At 31.6% G+C, this 19,634-nt stretch overlaps 2 protein-coding genes across 2 annotated transcripts; both read left to right on the plus strand.

Annotated features, from left to right (window-relative positions):
- The first annotated feature begins 499 nt into the window (after positions 1-499).
- On the plus strand, positions 500-2,494 carry LOC112588278 (uncharacterized). Its single transcript, XM_025297656.1, has 2 exons — positions 500-667; positions 1,181-2,494. The coding sequence occupies exon 2, from the start codon at positions 1,228-1,230 to the stop codon at positions 2,317-2,319; it is 1,092 nt and encodes a 363-aa protein (XP_025153441.1). The 5' UTR covers positions 500-667; positions 1,181-1,227; the 3' UTR covers positions 2,320-2,494.
- Positions 2,495-15,983: 13,489 nt separating this feature from the next.
- LOC109503963 (uncharacterized) lies at positions 15,984-18,091 on the plus strand. The gene is made up of 2 exons (XM_019841948.2): positions 15,984-16,206; positions 16,266-18,091. Exon 2 carries the CDS (start codon positions 16,339-16,341, stop codon positions 17,419-17,421), a length of 1,083 nt encoding a protein of 360 aa, XP_019697507.1. The 5' UTR covers positions 15,984-16,206; positions 16,266-16,338; the 3' UTR covers positions 17,422-18,091.
- The last annotated feature ends 1,543 nt before the right edge of the window (positions 18,092-19,634 follow it).

Consider the following 19,634-nt stretch of genomic DNA (forward strand, 5'->3'; position numbering starts at 1 on the left):
GAGTTGACATCACTCAGATAAGAAAAGGAGAAAAATGATTCTTAGTTATCGATGTCCAGCTCGAATTATATTCCTTATCAACCGTGAGAAATTTGGTTTATAAGCGCGCGGTGAAAATCCACCGTGCGAGTATGATATTAATCGATAGTTAATCGAATAGTTAATCGAATAATCACTGAAGGCACAAGCAGCATCTATGAATTATTTCATGGACGAGTTACGTGGACGTAACGGATTATAATAAAACATTTAGTTGCAGCTACATTGCTCTGCATTCAAATAGTACTTATAAAAATCAAACAACACTCTACCATGATTGGACAAAAAAATCTTGTATGTAAAACGTACCATTATTCACAGTTTAACGCTCTTATGAAGCATTCATATAATGAATATATTTTGGGCACAATCCTTTAAGACACAAAATACAGGAAGATATTTAGATTATCAGATACTGTAATTGAGAATAAACTTGCATATATTTGGATATATCCCAATTTTATATATAGACGGAAATGATTCAACTAAACGTGTGTTTAAACGTAGAACATGATATGTATAAAAAACACAATAAAATTATAATTAAAAAGCCGCTGGATAAACTAAGATATAAAATTGTATGCGAAGACAATTATATGCCATCCCTACGAGTTTGCAACGAAATAAAGTAAGCATACTAAATATATTTTTTTATTTTCGCATGATCAAATTATCAAGTGCATCACCAGTCCATTGGTAACAACAATTTGAAACCTCCCAATTATATTTTATAAATCATTTCCCAAGTAACGAACGTTTGTAATTCATCCTATCTTCAAGTATTATTTAGTTTGTCAACAATCCGTGCGGTGTGCGCGTAAGAAATATTTCCAAATATTTCTTCAGTATCCTTAGGATAATCGACCAGTATACATCCGAGTGTGTTCTATGAATATAGAAATTTATTATTTTCACTACAATACCGAGTTCTGCACAGTGTTCCCAAATTAATATAACAAACATATAAGTAATTCTCCAATATATCATACAAAAATTGCCATGGAACAATTGTCTCTATTACCATTGCTTCATGGTCCATTGACGGCAGATCGTTATAATAAGTTCTTCAATCCAAACATTTGTCATGTTTGCAAGGCAATAGCTACTTACAATTTCATAACATGTCATTTTTGTCACATAGTCACTTACTGTAGTCAGGAACACAAACAGTTACACCAGTCGCAACATATGCAAATCTGCATGATGGTAAAAAAGATATTAAACATGGACGAAGGATGGGACACTCGTCGATTAAGTAAGGAGGAATGGATCCAGTCGAGGGAGGACTTGATGCGTTTAATTAAGGAAGAACTGTCGCGTAATCTCGAATTCCACGAAGTGGCCATAATCATGTTTGCAAAATCGTGTCACATTTGTCATCAACAAGCGAATCTGCAAATGTGCATGTCGTGCTATTCCATTAACTATTGCAATGATCATGCGGAAGAATTTCAAAGCGTCCATAGTTCCAATTGCCACAACCAACGGTTATCTTTTAGTCTAGACATCACATCGATAAACAACTTTTCAAGGTTATTAAAATTCAATCTTTTATTCGATACGTATGAATCACTTATTGATATGCATTCGTTTGTTGAAAAATATCTAAAAACAGGACCTTATAAGGAATTAAACGATACTTTATTTGCTTATAAATATACATATTCTGAATTCGCATCAGGACCGCTAACACTATATCATGGACTGCGGAACACAATATTATTTGATTCTTTAGATATATACGATAGTAACTACGTTATTCATGTAATAAGCGTAAACTATTGTGATAGAGAACTTTTCTCATCTTGGGAGCTTTTCCTGCATCTTTTAAACCATATACAGCATTTAACAATTGTAATGATAGAAGTGTTATTTGGTACAAGAAATTTTAATATCGACGTTTGTAGTCAGTGCAGAGAACGTAACCGAATAATTACCATTGAATGTTATTCTATATCGTATTACAGTTATGTGCTCTCTAATTCATATAAGCGACCAAATGTGATTATAGGATTTCAAGCAAATTTTAATAATAAGCCTACATGGCCGGAAACGATTTTAGAATTACGTGAGCAAAATTGTCCCTTGTTTATAACATTTGCAACCATGTTTAAAGCTCAACAATGTATAGGTAAATTGTATACAGTTTTAAATATACCATTAGTTCCTTTATACTTAGGCGAAAATAAATTTCATTCCTTAGCACCATGTAGAATCGTCGGGCGTGATAATGTGGTTTATCGTAATAAGTATTTAGCTATCTTTAAGAATTTATATTAATTATTCGAACACATGCAAATCACTTGAAGCTATCATAATTACTTGTAATACCACTTTATCATCTTTGCAAATCATATGTTAGATTGTGCACAATTTGTATGAAACTGCGAGAATGCCTATGTGTATATGTGTATGCGCGCGTACGCATACACACGATTTTAACATACGTATAAAACAACGTATAAAACATACATAATAAATGTATGTCTAAATATACATACGTGTCGGATTGAAATTAAGTATTTGGATCTGACAGTTACGGTAAAAACGTCGATAAATTTTCAAATTGCTAAATATATTGTGTCAATTCGAGCACAACGGACAATGAAAGTAAATAAATGATGATACGCTTTATTATAATGAATATTTAGTTATTTGTATGTTCAATTTATATGATTTCTTTGTTCGAGCAGTTTCAAATCATCTAAAATTATCATAGACAATTGCAGTATCACTTTGTTATCATTTTTGTAAATGATATGAAAGTTTATATATAATTTATGGAGCAGTCTGTACTATGTGTGTAACCGCGCACGCGAACACACATACATGTTTTATATGTATGTAAAACACCGTATGGAATAAGATTATGTCTAAACATACACATACACATACCCATATTCAGATTAAAAAATACATTTTTGATTCTGGTAGTTGTGGTAAAGACATCGATAAACCTTCCAAATTTTTTAAAGATATTGTTAAAATTAGAAATTTTATGTGTAATGACAAAGGACTATAGTGTATATTTCATTATGATATTAATTTTACTTTTATTTCAAATTTGTAACTGTAGGATCTATCTTAATAATTTTGTATCTATCACAATAAAATGTGTTAATTGACAATCTGTTTCATTTATCATTTAAAATCGCTTTTTACATTGCTTTTTAAACGTCGTTTAACTGTGTGTATGTCTGGATTTCGTTCACGAAATAATTTTAAATAAGGAATAAATCGTGATTCATTTGATATATATATTTTTTTTTGCGTATTATATACATTTACATAATGGAATGAATTGAAATTATGTTTCGCTTACGTTTCTTATATTCTGCTAAAAGTTTATATTGTATATAATTAATTATTCTAACAGATGCAAATAATTTGAAGCTATCATAAACATTTGTAATATTACTTTGGTATTATTTTTGCAAATAATATGGAAGATGGTATAGTCTGTATGGCAGTGTGAGAATACATATGTATATATGTATATATGTGCGCGCATACATATAATTTACACATATACAAAACATAAGATATATATAATAAAAGTATGTCTAAATACTTATTACATATGTATGTCGGATTAGTATTAAATCTAGTATTGAATCTAGTAGTTGCGGTAGAAACATCGATAAATTTTCAAATTTGCTAAAAATTTAATATCATATTGAAATATATACTAGCCCTTTTTCATTACATATAGAATTTACAATTCTTATAATATCTTTAAAAAATTTGGAAGATTTACCGATGTCTTTACCACAACTACCACAATCAAAAATGTAGTTTTAATCCGATATGGATGTGTGTATATGTGTGTTTAGACACAATCTTATTCCATATGGCGTTTTACATACATATAAAACATATATGCGTGCTCGCGCACGCGGACGCACACATATACACACATGCTGCTCCATAACTCTGTAAATTGGAGCACAACAAATGTAAATAACGGAAACTTATATGTATTTTTGTATGCTATTAAAATTGTATTTCTGTTAAATTTACAATTTTAACAAAATACTGTCTCATATAAACCACTATGAAGAGCGTTATTTTACTGTAAATAATATTTGTCACTTAAAGTCTTTTTTTAAACAATTTTTTCCATTCTCTGCGTGCATGTCTCCGTTTCTCTAGAGACTTTGGGTTTTCCGCTGACAAGTGAGTAATATTAAGAATATATGAGATATCATCTATATAAATACAACGATAAAAATTATAATATGATATCATGTCATAATATCATTTCGTAGTTGTCATCTTAGTTGAGCAGTGACATTACTATTCCGTTTTTGAAAAAAGGAGAGAGAGAGATGGGATAGAAAGAGAGAGAGAGAGAGAGAGAGAGGGAGGATAGTTTTAATAAAGAAAAATTAGCAAGTTATTTTTATAAATTATTTTTCTCTGAACATATATAATATTGAATTATTGTCTCTCTCTCTCTCTCTCTCTCTCTCTCTCTCTCTCTTCCTTTTTTTCTTTCTGTGCTTGGGAACTTTTTCTGCATCTTAATCGTGAGATAAAATATTTGAGAATTGCACCAGTAGGAATACCAAAAGTTACGTTCCCGAAGATGGTAATAATTTGTAATTATAGTATCGTTATTCATAAAACTGAAGCTTTAAATAAGAAATTAGTAACTTTTTTTCTTATTAATTTAATTCAGAACGTTGAATATTACATATATATGCTGCGTTCTACCATTATTATATGTACAGAAAACACTATCCTCGACCAAATGTGACTATACAATTTCAAATTTACCACAATGATGGGAAGTTGTGTTCGGAAACTATTTTAGCATTAGGTGATCGAGACTGTTCGTTCTAACTACCGTAATTCAAAGCGGAGCAGAATATATTTTAAATACAGTAGAAACAACTTTAGATATACATGACTTAACATTACAACAAAAATATATTCGACTCCCGCAAATCGTGGAAAGACAGTCAGACCGCGTATTATTGCATAATAATTATTTAATTACATAAAAAATTTATACATAACTTAGAATTTTACTTTATTATAATAATTTCTGTGAGTCTGTGTGTGCATGCACGCACGCCTGTAAAAGATGCAACAATTTTATGAATAAATCTTAAATGGTTATAATAAAAAATTTAGTTGCAGCTATTGGGTTGACAACTAAGTGATTGCGGATTTTAAATAAGAATGAAAATTCAAAATTTTTAATTTGTTTTTAAAAATTTTTTTCAATGCATGTATGTGATACATTGAGCTTCTCTGCAATATCACGTGTTGTGCTACGACGATCTGAATCGATAATGGCCATGATATGGGTCTCATCGACTTCAACTGGACGGCCAGATCGTTAAGCATTTTTCAATGAAAAATCACCAGAACGAAATCTGGCAAACCAATTTTGACACTGCCTTTCTTTCAAGGCTTCATTCCCATATACGGCACATAACTTCTTGTGTGCTTGCGATGCGTTCTTGCCTTTTCGGAAATAATACAATAAAATATGTCTGAAGTGCACGTCTTGCTCTTCCATTTTTAAATTGGGATAAAAACAAAACTAAAGAACTAATCGATGTAATTTTTGTACTAAATGAAAGGTAGAAGTCCAAACAATAAGAAAAAATATAGGTTAGGCACTTTGAACACGTTAACGAAACAAAAGAAAGTATAAAATCCATCTGTCGACAAAATCCGCAATCACTTAGTTGCCAACCCAATACATTACTCTGCATTAAAATAGTACTTGTTAAAATCAAATAACATTTTACCATAAATAAAAAAATTTTGTATGCAAAACGTATCATTATTCACAGTTTTACTTATGAAGCATTCACATAATGAATATATTTTGGATACAAAATACAGGAGAATATTTAGATTATCAGATATTGTAATCGAGAAGTACAAATAAACTGGCATATATTTGGATATATCCCAATTTTATATATAGACGGAAATGATTCAACTAAACGTGTGTTTAAACGTAGAACATGATATGTATAAAAAACACAATAAAATTATAATTAAAAAGCCGCTGGATAAACTGAGATATAAAATTGTATGCGAAGACAATTATATGCCATCCCTACGAGTTTGCAACGAAATAAAGTAAGCATACTAAATATATTTTTTTATTTTCGCATGATCAAATTATCAAGTGCATCACCAGTCCATTGGTAACAACAATTTGAAACCTCCCAATTATATTTTATAAATCATTTCCCAAGTAACGAACGTTTGTAATTCATCCTATCTTCAAGTATTATTTAGTTCGTCAACAATCCGTGCGGTGTGCGCGTAAGAAATATTTCCAAATATTTCTTCAGTATCCTTAAGATAATCGACCAGTATACATCCGAGTGTGTTCCATGGATATAGAAATTTATTATTTTCACTACAATACCGAGTTCCGCACAGTGTTCCCAAATTAATATAACAAACATATAAGTAATTCTCCAATATATCATACAAAAATTGCCATGGAACAATTGTCTCTATCACCATTGCTTCATGGTCCACTGACGGCAGATCGTTATAATAAGTTCTTCAATCCAAACATTTGTCATGTTTGCAAGGCAATAGCTACTTACAATTTCATAACATGTGATTATTGTCACATAGTCATTTACTGTAGTCAGGAACACAAACAGTTACACCAGTCGCAACATATGCAAATCTGCATGATGGTAAAAAAGATATTAAACATGGACGAAGGATGGGACACTCGTCGATTAAGTAAGGAGGAATGGATCCAGTCGAGGGAGGACTTGATATGTTTAATTAAGGGAGAACTGTCGCGTAATCTCGAATTCCATGAAGTGGGCATGATCATGTTTGCAAAATCGTGTCACATTTGTCATCAACAAGCGAATCTGCAAATGTGCATGTCGTGCTATTCCATTAACTATTGCAATGATCATGCGGAAGAATTTCAAAGCGTCCATAGTTCCAATTGCCACAACCAACGGTTATCTTTTTATCTAGAAACCATATTGCTAAACAACTTTTCAAGGTTATTAAAATTCAATCTTTTATCCGATACGTATGAATCACTTATTGATATGCATTCATTTGTTGAAAAACATCTAAAAACAGGACCTTATATGGAATTATACGATACTTTATTTGCTTACAAATATACATATTCTGAATTCGCATCGGGATCGCTAACGCTATATCATGGACTGCGGGATATAATGTTATTTGATTCTTTAGATATACACGATAGTAACTACGTTATTCATATAATAAGCGCAAACTATTATGATAGAGAATTTTTCTCATCTTGGGAGCTTTTCCTGCATCTTTTAAATCATATACAGCATTTAACAATTGTAATGATAGAAATGTTATCTGGCACAAGAAATTTTAATATCGACGTTTGTAGTCAGTGCAGAGAACGTAACCGAATAATTACCATTGAATGTTATTCTATATCGTATTACAGTTATGTGCTCACTAATTCATATAAGCGACCAAATGTGATTATAGGATTTCAAACAAATTTTGACAATAAGCCTACATGGCCGGAAACGATTTTAGAATTACGTGAGCAAAATTGTCCCTTGTTTATAACCTTTACATCCATATTGAAAGCGCAACATTGTACAAGTAAATTGTATACAGTTTTAAATGCACCATTAGTTCCTTTATACTTAGGCGAAAATAAATTTCATTCCTTAGCACCATGTAGAATCGCCGGGAGTGATAATGTGGTTTATCGTAATAAGTATTTAGCTATCTTTAAGAATTTATATTAATTAGTCGAACGCATGCAATTCATTTGAAGCTGTCATTAACACTTGTAATACCACTTTATCATTTTTGCAAGATAATATATCAGAAACACAATAAAATTGCAATTAAAAGACCGTTGGATAATATTAGATGTAAAATTGAATAGCGCCAGGATGTTTATATCTCTACGAGTTTGTAAAGAATAAATATGAGCATACTAACATGTTTTAGTCGCTTCATCAAATCATCAACTGCACTAGTTCTTTGGTAACAACAATTTGAAACCTTCCAACCATATTTTATAAATCATTTCCCGAAAGCGAAAGTTTGTAATTCGCCCTATCTTCAAATATTATTTAGTTTGTCAACAATTCGCGTAGTGTGCGCGTAGGGAATACTTCTAAATATTTCTCCAGTGTCCTTAGAATAATCGACCGGTATACATCGGAATGTATTCTGTACGTAGAGAAATTTATTATTTTCACTACGGTACCGAGTTCCGTACATTGTTCCCGAATTAATATAACAGACATATACGTAATTCTCCAATATATCATACAAAAATTGCCATGCCACAATTGCCTCGATCGTTGCTTCGTGGTCAAGTGACGGCAGATCATTATAATAAGTTCTTCAATCCAAACATTTGTCATATTTGCAAGACAATAGATGCTTACAATTTCATAACATGTGATTATTATCACATGGTGATTTACTGTAGTCAGGAATACAAACAGTTACACCAGTCGCAACATACGAGGGTAGTCCCAGAAGTACCCGACCTGACGTATAGATGGCGATTGTTGTTTGAAAAGAATGACTATGGTAGAAAGCACCAACCTTATAAAGCTTAAGTTTGAAGTTTGACGACGCTACGTTATTTAGTATTTGTTTGGCAGCCATCAATAGTGAACGCTCTCAGTGAATTTGTAAACATGGAAAAAATTGGTCATCGTTATGTGATACAATACTTTCATTTGAAAGGCCTCAATCCAACCAATATCAAAGCAGAGCTGGATTCTACTCTGAGGGAGTCTGCTCCTTCGTTTACAGCAGTAAAATATTGGGTGGTAGAGTTTAAACGAGGCCGTACGAGAGCTGCCAAGACGAACATCGCAGTGGTCGACCAAATGAGATGACCACGCCAGAAATGGTGAAGAAAATCCACAAAATGCTATTGGATGACCGTCGACTGAAAGTACGCGAGTTAGCAGACATGGTAGGCATTTCAAAAAGTGCTATACATCGCATATTGATTGAAAATTTGGACATGAGAAAGCTGTGCGCAAGATGGTTGCCGCGATTGGAACAAAAACAGCGTCGTGAGGATGTTTCAATCGAGTGTTTGGCGAAGTTTCGCAGCAATAAAGCCAAGTTTTTGCGTCGATTCATAACCATGGATGAAATATAGGTCCATCGCTTCACACCTGAGACGAAGGAACAGTCAAAACAATGGACTGAAAGGGGAGAATCGGCTCCAAAGAAGGCGAAGACAGTTCCATCTGCAGGCAAGGTCATGACGTCAGTATTTTGGGATGCGCGCGTGAGATAATTTTCATTGATTATCTTCAGAAAGAAAAAACAATCAACGGCGAGTATTATGCGAACTTATTGCAACGTTTGAGTGATGAAATCAAGAAAAAACGGCCGCATTTGGCGAAAAAGAAAATTTTGTTTCATCAAGACAATGCACCAGTTCATACATCCGTTATCGCGATGACTAAAATCAATAAGTTAAAGTTCGAATTGCTTCCTCACGTACCCTATTCGCCAGGTTTAGCTCCCTCGGATTATTTTCTGTTTCCAAACTTGAAAAAATGGCTCGGTAGTAAAAGATTTGCCAACAATAAAGAGGTGGAGTCTGCGGTTGATGGCTATGAGGAGTTCGACGATTCCCATTATAAACAGAGTATCGAAGCTATTGAACATCGCTGGGAAAAGTGTATTGAGCTATGTAAAAAAAGACTATGTAGAGAAATAAAGATATTTTTTCCCAAATTTTTTGTTTTCTTTGTTAGGTCGGGTACTTCTGGAACTACCCTCGTATTATAACTTTTGTCTAAATCCGAAAAATAGTCATTAACGAAACTTATTTCTTCAACATTTGACGAAAATTTTTTCCCAGATAACCGTTTGGAAACAGGAAAAATTGCACGGGACCAAATCAAGACAGTACAGTGGGTGTGGAATTAATTCGTACTTTAGTTCGTACAATTTCACCATCGCAACTACTGATGTGTGAACCCGTGCATTGTTTTGAAGAAAGAGGATTTTATTTTCAGCCAAAAGATGACATTCATTTTTTATTTCCATGTCCAAACGTTGTAACAATCCACCATAATATTCTTCGGTAATTGTTTTCCCTTTTTCCACATGTACAAAAATTATCCCATGGAAAAACTGTTGCTATCACTTTACCAGCCAATGGAACTGCTTCCGCCTTCTTCAGAGTCGGTTTATCCTTTGCAGTCCATTGTTTTGATTGTTCTTTTGTCTTCGGAGCTTAATGGTAGATCCAAGATTTGTCGAAAATAACATTAATCAAATACCGTACATAATCCTCTTTATCGCGTTTGAAACGCTCGAGACGTGAAATGTCCAACCGATGTTGTTTTTGATAAATAATGAGCAAACGCAATATCCAACGCGCTCTCAGCTTTTTTATATCTAATTCCTCATATAAAATGTGAATCCGTTTGTATGAGGTACACTGGAAAGCAAAATGGTTTTGACAGTTTTTTTTTTTTTTTTTAGTAACTTGGGTAATCCATGAGATTATGAATTTGAGAATCACTTACACAAGACAGAAAGATACCGGTGATCTTTTGTTTTACGCAGTTTAGTTAAGCAGTGATTCTCAAATCTACACGGACTATCCATGTCACTAGAAAAAGAAACTGTCGAAACCGTTTTGCTTTCTAATATACCAGCAGCCCTCGATATCTTTTTTAAAGTTAATCGACGATCATCCATCACGATTTGGTGAACATAATCGATCATTCTGCCCTCGTATGTTAATCTTATATATAGAGAAACATGATTAAACCTAATGCATTTATAAACATAATGTAGAAAACATCATATATTAGAAACAGTAAAATTTTATAATTATAAAATAATGTTAGGGATATATCGTTCAGAACATTTATATATCATTTATACGAGATTGTAAAGGAAAAAAGTAAAGGAAAAACACCGCCAAATATATATTTTATATTCGCAATACGAAGTTATTTATCATGTATACTATTAATTCGTTGATAACAACAATTTTAAACAATGCAACCATATTTCACAAATTTCTCAGCGGTAATAAATGTTGTAATCCGTTATATCTTCAAATATGATTTAATTCATCAACAGGCCGCGTGGTGCGCAAATACATCAAAATATTTCTTCAGTGTGTTCAGAATAATCGACAGGTATACATCCGAGTGTGTTCTATACTTAGAGAACTTTGTTATTCTCGCTATAATTCTGATCTCACTGTCTCGAAATTGATATTACAAATAACATATACGTAATTATCGAATACATAATTTTTTTTTCAATATTGCCATGGAACAAGTGCGTCGATTGCCGGTTCTTCGAGGCCCATTGACGTCGGCTCGTTACAATCAGTCCTTCAATCCAAACATTTGTCATATTTGCAAGGTGACAGATGATAGCAATTCGATAACATGTGATCACTGCCAAATGGTTATTTACTGCAGCCAGGAACACAAACAATTACATCAGCCGCAACATGAGCAATTCTGCATAGTTTTAAAAAAATTCTTAAGAATGGACCCGAGATGGAACGCTAGTCGATTAACTAAGGACGAATGGATTCAGTCGAAAAAGAAGATGATACCTTTAATTGAGAAGGAATTGTCGCGTGATCTCGAAGTGTACGAGATACTGATTGTCATGGACTCAAAGTTTTGTCTTATTTGTCATCAACAGGCGAATCTGCAAACATGCACGTCGTGCTATTCCGCCAACTATTGCATTGGACACGCAGAAGCATTTAAAAACGCCCATAGCTTTAATTGCGGTAAACAATTGTTATGCCAGTTGCTAGATATCGCGGTGATGAACAATCTTTTAAATTCATTAAAATTTACTCTACACTTTGATATATATATACCAGTTTTTGATATGATGGCATTTGTTCAAACACATGTGAAACCAGAATATTATAAGGAGCTAAAGAATAATGCGTTTCTTTATAAATATTTATTTTCTGAATGTGCATCAGGACCACTGACGCTATATCATGGATTGAAAGATACAAAGTTATTTAATATTTTGAATACTTTGAAAAATAATTACTACGTTATTCATATGATACGTGCAAAGTACTATGATAGATGTTATATTCGAGCTTTTGAACTTTTTTTGCATCTTTTACGCCATATACAGTATTTAACAATTGTAATAACAGATACGGGAACATCTACGGAATGTTTTAATATCAACGTTTGTGAGCGTTGTATAGAAAGTAACCGACATTTGAAGGTAGAGTCTTATTCTATGTCTTACTGCGATTATATATACAGTAATATGTATAAACGACCAAATGTGATTCTCGGATTTATGATAGATCTTAAAGATAATCTTAAATGGCCGGGAATGATTTTAAGTTTCCGTCAGCAAAACTGTCCATTGTTTTTAACCTCTAAATCCAAGCTTGTTGCGGAAAAATGTATAAGTGAATTAAACTTAGTTTTAAATACGCTAGTAATTCCTTTATACTTTGCCGAAAATAAATTTCCTTCCTTAATGCCGTGTAAAACCTTTGGGAGTGATGATGTAATATATCATAATAAGTATTTAATTATCTTTAAGAATTTACATTAATTATTCGAACACATGCAAATCATCTGAAGCTTATAAACAATATAAGAATTACAAGAATTATAAGAACTTTATAAGAATTATAAACAATTGTAGTCTCATTATGTTATCATCTTTATGAATAATATAAGAGATTACGGTTTGTTAGGCTGTATACATAATATAGACACATATACATAATATGATATATATAATGAATATGTGGCTAAACACTACACACACACACACACACATATCGGCTAAAAAATGTATTCTTAATTAAGATATAAGATTTATGCTAAAAGCACCTTTATTAATTTTTTAAAATTTGCTAAAAATATTTTTGTTAAAATTATAGATCGATATATATAATGACAAAAACTTGTGTATATTTCCATGCGATATTAAATGCGATCTAGCCTCTATGTTAAATATGTAATTGTAAAAATCTACTTTGACTTTTGCATGTTTATCGCATTGAAAAGTGTTGATTGAGAATCTATTTTTTATATCACTTCGCACAAAATCGTTTTATGGATAGTTGTTTATATATTCTACGTGCATGTCTATATTTTTCTAGAAATTTTGGATTTCCCATTGACGAATAAATTCGATAATATAGAGAATGTACAATATATTTATATATAACATAATGTATATAAATACATCACATTTATATTTATATATAAGCATCACCGAATATAATGGATTTATATATAAACAATATATTCATAAATAAAACATTTATTTACTTGTAAAAAGAAGTAATGTAATTATATATAAATACAACGATATATATTTTAATATCATATGAGTCTCTGAAGTTGTTGTAAGATAATATTACCGTTTCGTTTCCAAGAAAATAAGTTTAGATAAAAAATAACTTGTGAATATTATGAATTACTTCGTTCCGTATTTTTATTATGTATACGTATACATTGCATAATAAATTAAAATTATATATTATTCATATTTACTATATTTCATCTTTTAAAAATTTACATTACATGTAAATACATATAATGTAAAGGAGAAGATACTTATCTTTTTATTTTTTCCTTCTATCAAATATAACATCAACTTTGTTGGTAACAATGTTTCGAGGATTTGTAATTATTAATTCTTTTTTTGTTTTTATGATGTATTGAAATCAGTTTTTCGGAAAATTTTATATTTCATTGTAATAAATAGCAGATAGCGTGTATTTAGAAATTACTACCATCTCAAGATTCGTTTTTTATTACTCATCTAGTGTACTGCACATGTACAGAACTTGTAAAGTGACAAGTATGTAGTCGTGATTTATTAAAGGAAAAAGAAAAAGAGGACTAGTGCGCAAAGTAGTAGAACCAGTTCATAAACGCAAATAAAGAAACTTGGTAAACATGTTATATTTTAGATAAAAAGAAGTACATATGTAGTTGATCAGAACGATACTTTCACGTGAACTAGAAATATACAAATGTAAATGATAATTTTCGAAAAATTGTACATCCTTTACAGTCAAAATACGGACTTATACTCATATAAGTAACATTATTCTTCCGTGCATAAAAATTATGTATAATAAAACCTGTCATTATTCATAGCTCTTACTCTTTTGCGAAACATCCATTTATATAATATACTTTGGACATAAGTCTTTAAGTTAAAAATTACAAGAAGATATTTATATTATCAGAGTTTTTGATTTATTGAAACATACAGATGTGTACAATCTAATAGATAGATTGAAAGATAGATTGAAAAGTTTCCGACCTGCCTAAGAAAAAATTATTTGTGTGCGTGTTTGTGCTGAATGACATTTATTTCTCAACAAAGATTCAATTTATTACACTTGGTCCAGCATTTTTCTAAATCTATCATACTCTTAGTATAATAACTTTTGTCTAAACCCGAAAAATAGTCATTAACGGCACTTATTTCTTCAACACCCAAAAATTCTTTTTCCCAACTAGCCATGTGGAAACAAGAAAAATCTCACGCGACCAAATCAAGAGAGCACGGTAGATGGAATTAATTCGTACTTCAGTTCGTACAATTTCGTCATCATAACTACTGATGTGTGGACCGGTGTATTGTTCTGATGAAAGAGGATTTTCTTTTTAGCTAAATGATAATACTTATTCTGGATTTCCATGTCCAAACGTTGTAACAACCCAGTATAATAATCTGCTGTGATGGTTTTCCCTTTTTCCAAATATACAAAAATTATCCCAAGGGAATTCCAGAAAACTGTTGCCATCACTTTGCTAGCCGATGGGACTGCTTTCGTCTTCTTCGGAGTTGGTTTGTCCTTTGCAGTCCACTATTGTAATTGTTCTTTTGTCTTCGGAGTATAATGGTAGGTGGACTCAATATTTTTCGAAAATAACACTAATAAAACGGCGTTCAAAATCCTTTTTATCGCATTTACGTAAAACCCTTAAACACAATCGTGAAATGTCCAACCGATGTTTTTGATTAATAATGAGCAAACGCAGTACCCAACAAGCTCCCAGCTTTCTCATACCTAATTCCTCACTAAAATGTGCAGCCGTTCGTATGAGATACCAGCAGCTTTCACTATCTCTTTTAAAGTTAATCGGCAATCATCCATCACGATTTGGTGAATATAATCGATCATTTCATCTGCTGTTGCGGTTTTAGTCGTTCAGAGCATTCCTCTGTCGAAAATGCTCATTCTGTTTGAACTCAGCAGTCTAGGTTTTCATAATTGTAAATGAAGGAGCAACATCTCCATACACTGAATCTAATTCAGCTTTAATTTCTGTAAGATATTTCATTTTTAAACAAAGGAATTTTATCATGGTGCGATGTAACTTGACAAATTGTAACTTTGAAAGGCTATCAGGAACAAATGATTCTCTAGAATGTCATTAAACATAGCTCCTTGTGTTCCTTTCACTACAATCTATCTAGACAAGTATTGAGATTTGACTGAAATCTTACTCTTTCTCGGTTAGATAGAAAATTTTTCAATCTACTCCCGTATGTTAACGTTATATATATAGAAAAACATGATTAAACTTAATGCATTTATAAACATGATATCGGAAACATTATATATTAGAAACTGTAAAATTTTATAATTATAAAATAATCTTAGGGATAATCGCTCAGAACGCTTATATGTTATTCATACGAGAGTGTAAAAAAAACTATACATAACCACCAAATATATATGTTTTATATTTGCAATATGAAGTTATCATGTGCACTACCAATTCCTTGGTAACATCAATTTTAAACGTTGCAATTATATTTCATACGTTTCTCCGTAGTAACGAATGTTTGTAATCCGTTATGTCTTCAAATATAATTTAGTTTGTCAATAGTCCGCGTGATGCGTGTAAATATTTCTAGACACTTCTTCAGTATCCTGAGAATAACCTACAAGTATACATCTAAGTGTGACCTGTGCACAGAGAGCATTGTTACTTTCGCCATAATTTCGGACGCATTGCCTCTGAATTGTTATCACAAAAACATACCCGTAATTGTCCAATATATCATCCAAATTTTACCATGTTTCAATTACCGGTGCTTCATGGTCCAGTGATACCGAGTCGTTATAATATGTTCTTCAATCCAAACATTTGTCATATTTGCAAGGTAACAGTTGCTTACAATTTTATAACATGTAATCACTGCCAAATGATTATTTACTGCAGCCAGGAGCACAAACAGTTACACCAGCCGCATCATATACAAATCTGCAAGGTAATAGAAGAATCATTATTAAAAATGGACGTAACATGGACCACTGAATTAAATAACATGGAATGGTTCCACTCGAGGATGGAGTTGATAAGTTTAACTGAAAAGGAATTGTCGCGTCCTCTTGAATTCCACGAAAAGCAGATAATTTTATACGCAAAGTCGTGTCGTATTTGTCATCAACAGACAAATCTGCGAAAGTGCACGACATGCTCTTCCGCCAACTATTGCACTGATCACGCAGAAATCTTTCAAAAAATTCATAACTCTAATTGCGACAATCAATTTTTGTGTCTCCTGTTAAACATCGCATTGATGAACTATTTGACAGATTTATTATATTTCGCTTTTTCTCTCGATGCATACATACCACTTTCTAATATGACCTCATTTATTCAAACATATGTGAAACCAAGATATGAGAGACTAGATAATAAATCGCTTTCTTATAAATATCTATTTTCTGAATACGCATCAGCACCGCTGACTCTGTATTATGGACTGATGAATACAAAGTTATTTGATACTTTGAATACACAAGATAATTACTACGTTATTCATATAATACACGCAAAGTACTATAATAGATCTTATCTTCGTGCTTTTGAAATTCTTTTGCATCTTTTATGCCATATACAGCATTTAACAATTGTAATGACAGATATGGGAATATACATGGATATAGATGCGGGAATACCTACAGAATGTTTTAATATTAATGTTTGTGAGCGTTGTATAGAAAGTAACCGACAGTTGATGGTGGAGTCTTATTCTATGACTTACTGCCAATATGCAAACAGTAATGCATATAAACGACCAAATGTGATTTTAGGATTTGGGATAGATTTTAAGGTTATCCCTAAATGGCCGAAAATGTTTTTAGAATTGCGTAAGCAATACTGTCCCTTGTTTTTAACCGCCACATCCAAACTTGAAGCGGAAAAATGTATAGGTAAATTGTACACTGTTTTAAATACACTATTAACTCCTTTATACTTTGGCGAAAATAAATTTCGTTCCTTAGCGCCATGTAGAACATTTTACAGTGATGAGATGTATTATCATAATAAGTATTTAGTTATTTTGTTGAATTTAAATGATATACTCTAACACATTGAAGTTATAATAGACAATTGTAATATCATTATGTTATCATCTTAAACGATATAAGAGATTCTATACGACTTGTGCCGTATGCATAATATAGACATACATAAACATAATACGACATATACAATGAATATACAGAGTGTCCTAGAACAATGGTATCAGAGCTCGTATGGTCATAGGACGGATTAAGTCAATCAAAAACATCCCATAGTGCTTTGCGATATTCGTTATTATTATCGAGTTATCAATTACAGAAATCTGAGAAGTAAGCGGGCGCCAAGATGAATGATTGCAGAAGTATCGCAGCCATTCGGCAATCGCGCGGCCCAGTCGATCTGGCATTTGTTGTCAGCATGTGGGGAAGAGAAGGACAATGCACTAGTCTTATCTCGCCATTTCTACATCTCACTATGTGCCAGCAACAGTTGTTGGATCAACTGTTATACTATGGCCGCATTATAAACCGAGTGACTGTAGTGCTTCTTCAATCATTTATCTCGGCGCACGTCCACTAGTCAGATTTTTGTAATTAATAACTCGATAATTATTACGAATATCACAAAAAATGGTATAGAACTTTTATATTTGTCTTAATCCATATTACGCTCTAATACCATTGTACTGGGACATCCTGTAGATCTAAATATACACATACACATATCAAATAAAAAATACATCCTTAATTCTTTGCGATAAAAGCATCGTTTAGTTTTTTTAAGTTTGGCAAAGATATTGTTAAAATTATATTGTTAAAATTATAGATTGATTAAAATTATAGATAAAATTATATTGTTAAAATTATAGATTGATGTATACTATAATGACAAACTATAATGTGCATGTTTATGATATTAATGTAGATTATTTGTTAAATTTATAATTGTAGAAATCTACCATGACAATTGCATATCTACCGCAATGAAAAGTTGATTGACAATCTATATCTTTGTAATCTTTTTTGTAATCTTTTATTTATCACTTAAAATCGTTATTTAAATGATCGTTTATGTATTCTACCTGCGTGTTTATATGTCTCTAGAAATTTCAAATATGTAAACACAAGCTTATAAGAGAGAGAATACTTATTTTCATTTCATATTTTTCTTTTTCCACTTATCAAATGTAACACTGACTTTGCTGATAACAATGTTTAAGGATTTGTAATTATAATTTCTTCCCTTTACGCTCAAAATGTATTAAAAACAGTTTTTTCTTGTTTAGGAAAATTTATAAAAAGATTTAAAAAATTAAAAATTTATTTTGTAAAATTTTATATTTCGTTGTAACACACAGGGTGTATTTAGAAATTTCTATCGTCTCAGGATGAGATTTGTTTTCTATTGTTGATCTAGTGTACACATACGTAGAACTTGAAAAATAATAAGTATATAGTCGTGACTTATTGGAGGAAAGAATAAAAGAAGACTAGAATGCAAGGTAGTGCAGCCAGTTGATGATTGAACGCAACCAAAGTAGCATGTCATTTTTTGAATAAAGAGAAATACATATGTAGCAAATCAAAATGGTGTCCTCATATAAACTAGACACGTACGAAGTTTTGTAAGAAGAATTAATAAGTGTTTAAATGTGAGTGGTCAACATTTTGTACATTTAATAAAATAAAAAAATGTGAAAAACTATGAAGTCTTTTGTTTAATTTATGATTTACTATCTACAGCTTGAATGCACTTTATTGTAAAGTTTAAATATTAAAATGTAACTTTCGATAGAAATATTTTTTAAAGAAATATTCCAGATAAAGTTTACTTGCTTACTTATTTACACACACACACACACATATATATATATATATATATATATATATATATATATAATACTGTTGGATATCGCTTAGAATGCTTGTATAGATATGCTACCTATACAAGTTTATTATCTGTATGCATTTGAACAATGTAAGCGTGCTAAACATATGTCTTTTATTTGCTTTATCAATTCATCAAGTACACTACTAATTTATCAGTAACAACAATTTAAAACTTTACAACACTATATATTTCACCAGTGTTTCCTGCAATAACGAATATTCGTAATTCGTTATATCTTGAAATGTGATTTAGTTTGTCAACATTCCGCACGGTGCGCGCAAATATTTTTAAATACCTCTTCAGTGTCCTGAAAATAATCGACAGATATACGTATATCTGAGTGTATTCTATGCACAGAGAGTTCCATTACTTTCGCCATAGTTTCGA

This window comes from Harpegnathos saltator, unplaced genomic scaffold, assembly GCF_003227715.2.
Source record: "Harpegnathos saltator strain DR-91 unplaced genomic scaffold, Hsal_v8.6 scaffold182, whole genome shotgun sequence".
Lineage (NCBI taxonomy): Eukaryota > Metazoa > Arthropoda > Insecta > Hymenoptera > Formicidae > Harpegnathos > Harpegnathos saltator.

Excerpts from the sequence above, each read along its gene's own strand:
- LOC112588278 (XM_025297656.1), top strand. The coding sequence starts at position 1,228 with ATGCAAATCTGCATGATGGTAAAAAAGATATTAAACATGGACGAAGGA.
- LOC109503963 (XM_019841948.2), top strand. The coding sequence starts at position 16,339 with ATGGACGTAACATGGACCACTGAATTAAATAACATGGAATGGTTCCAC.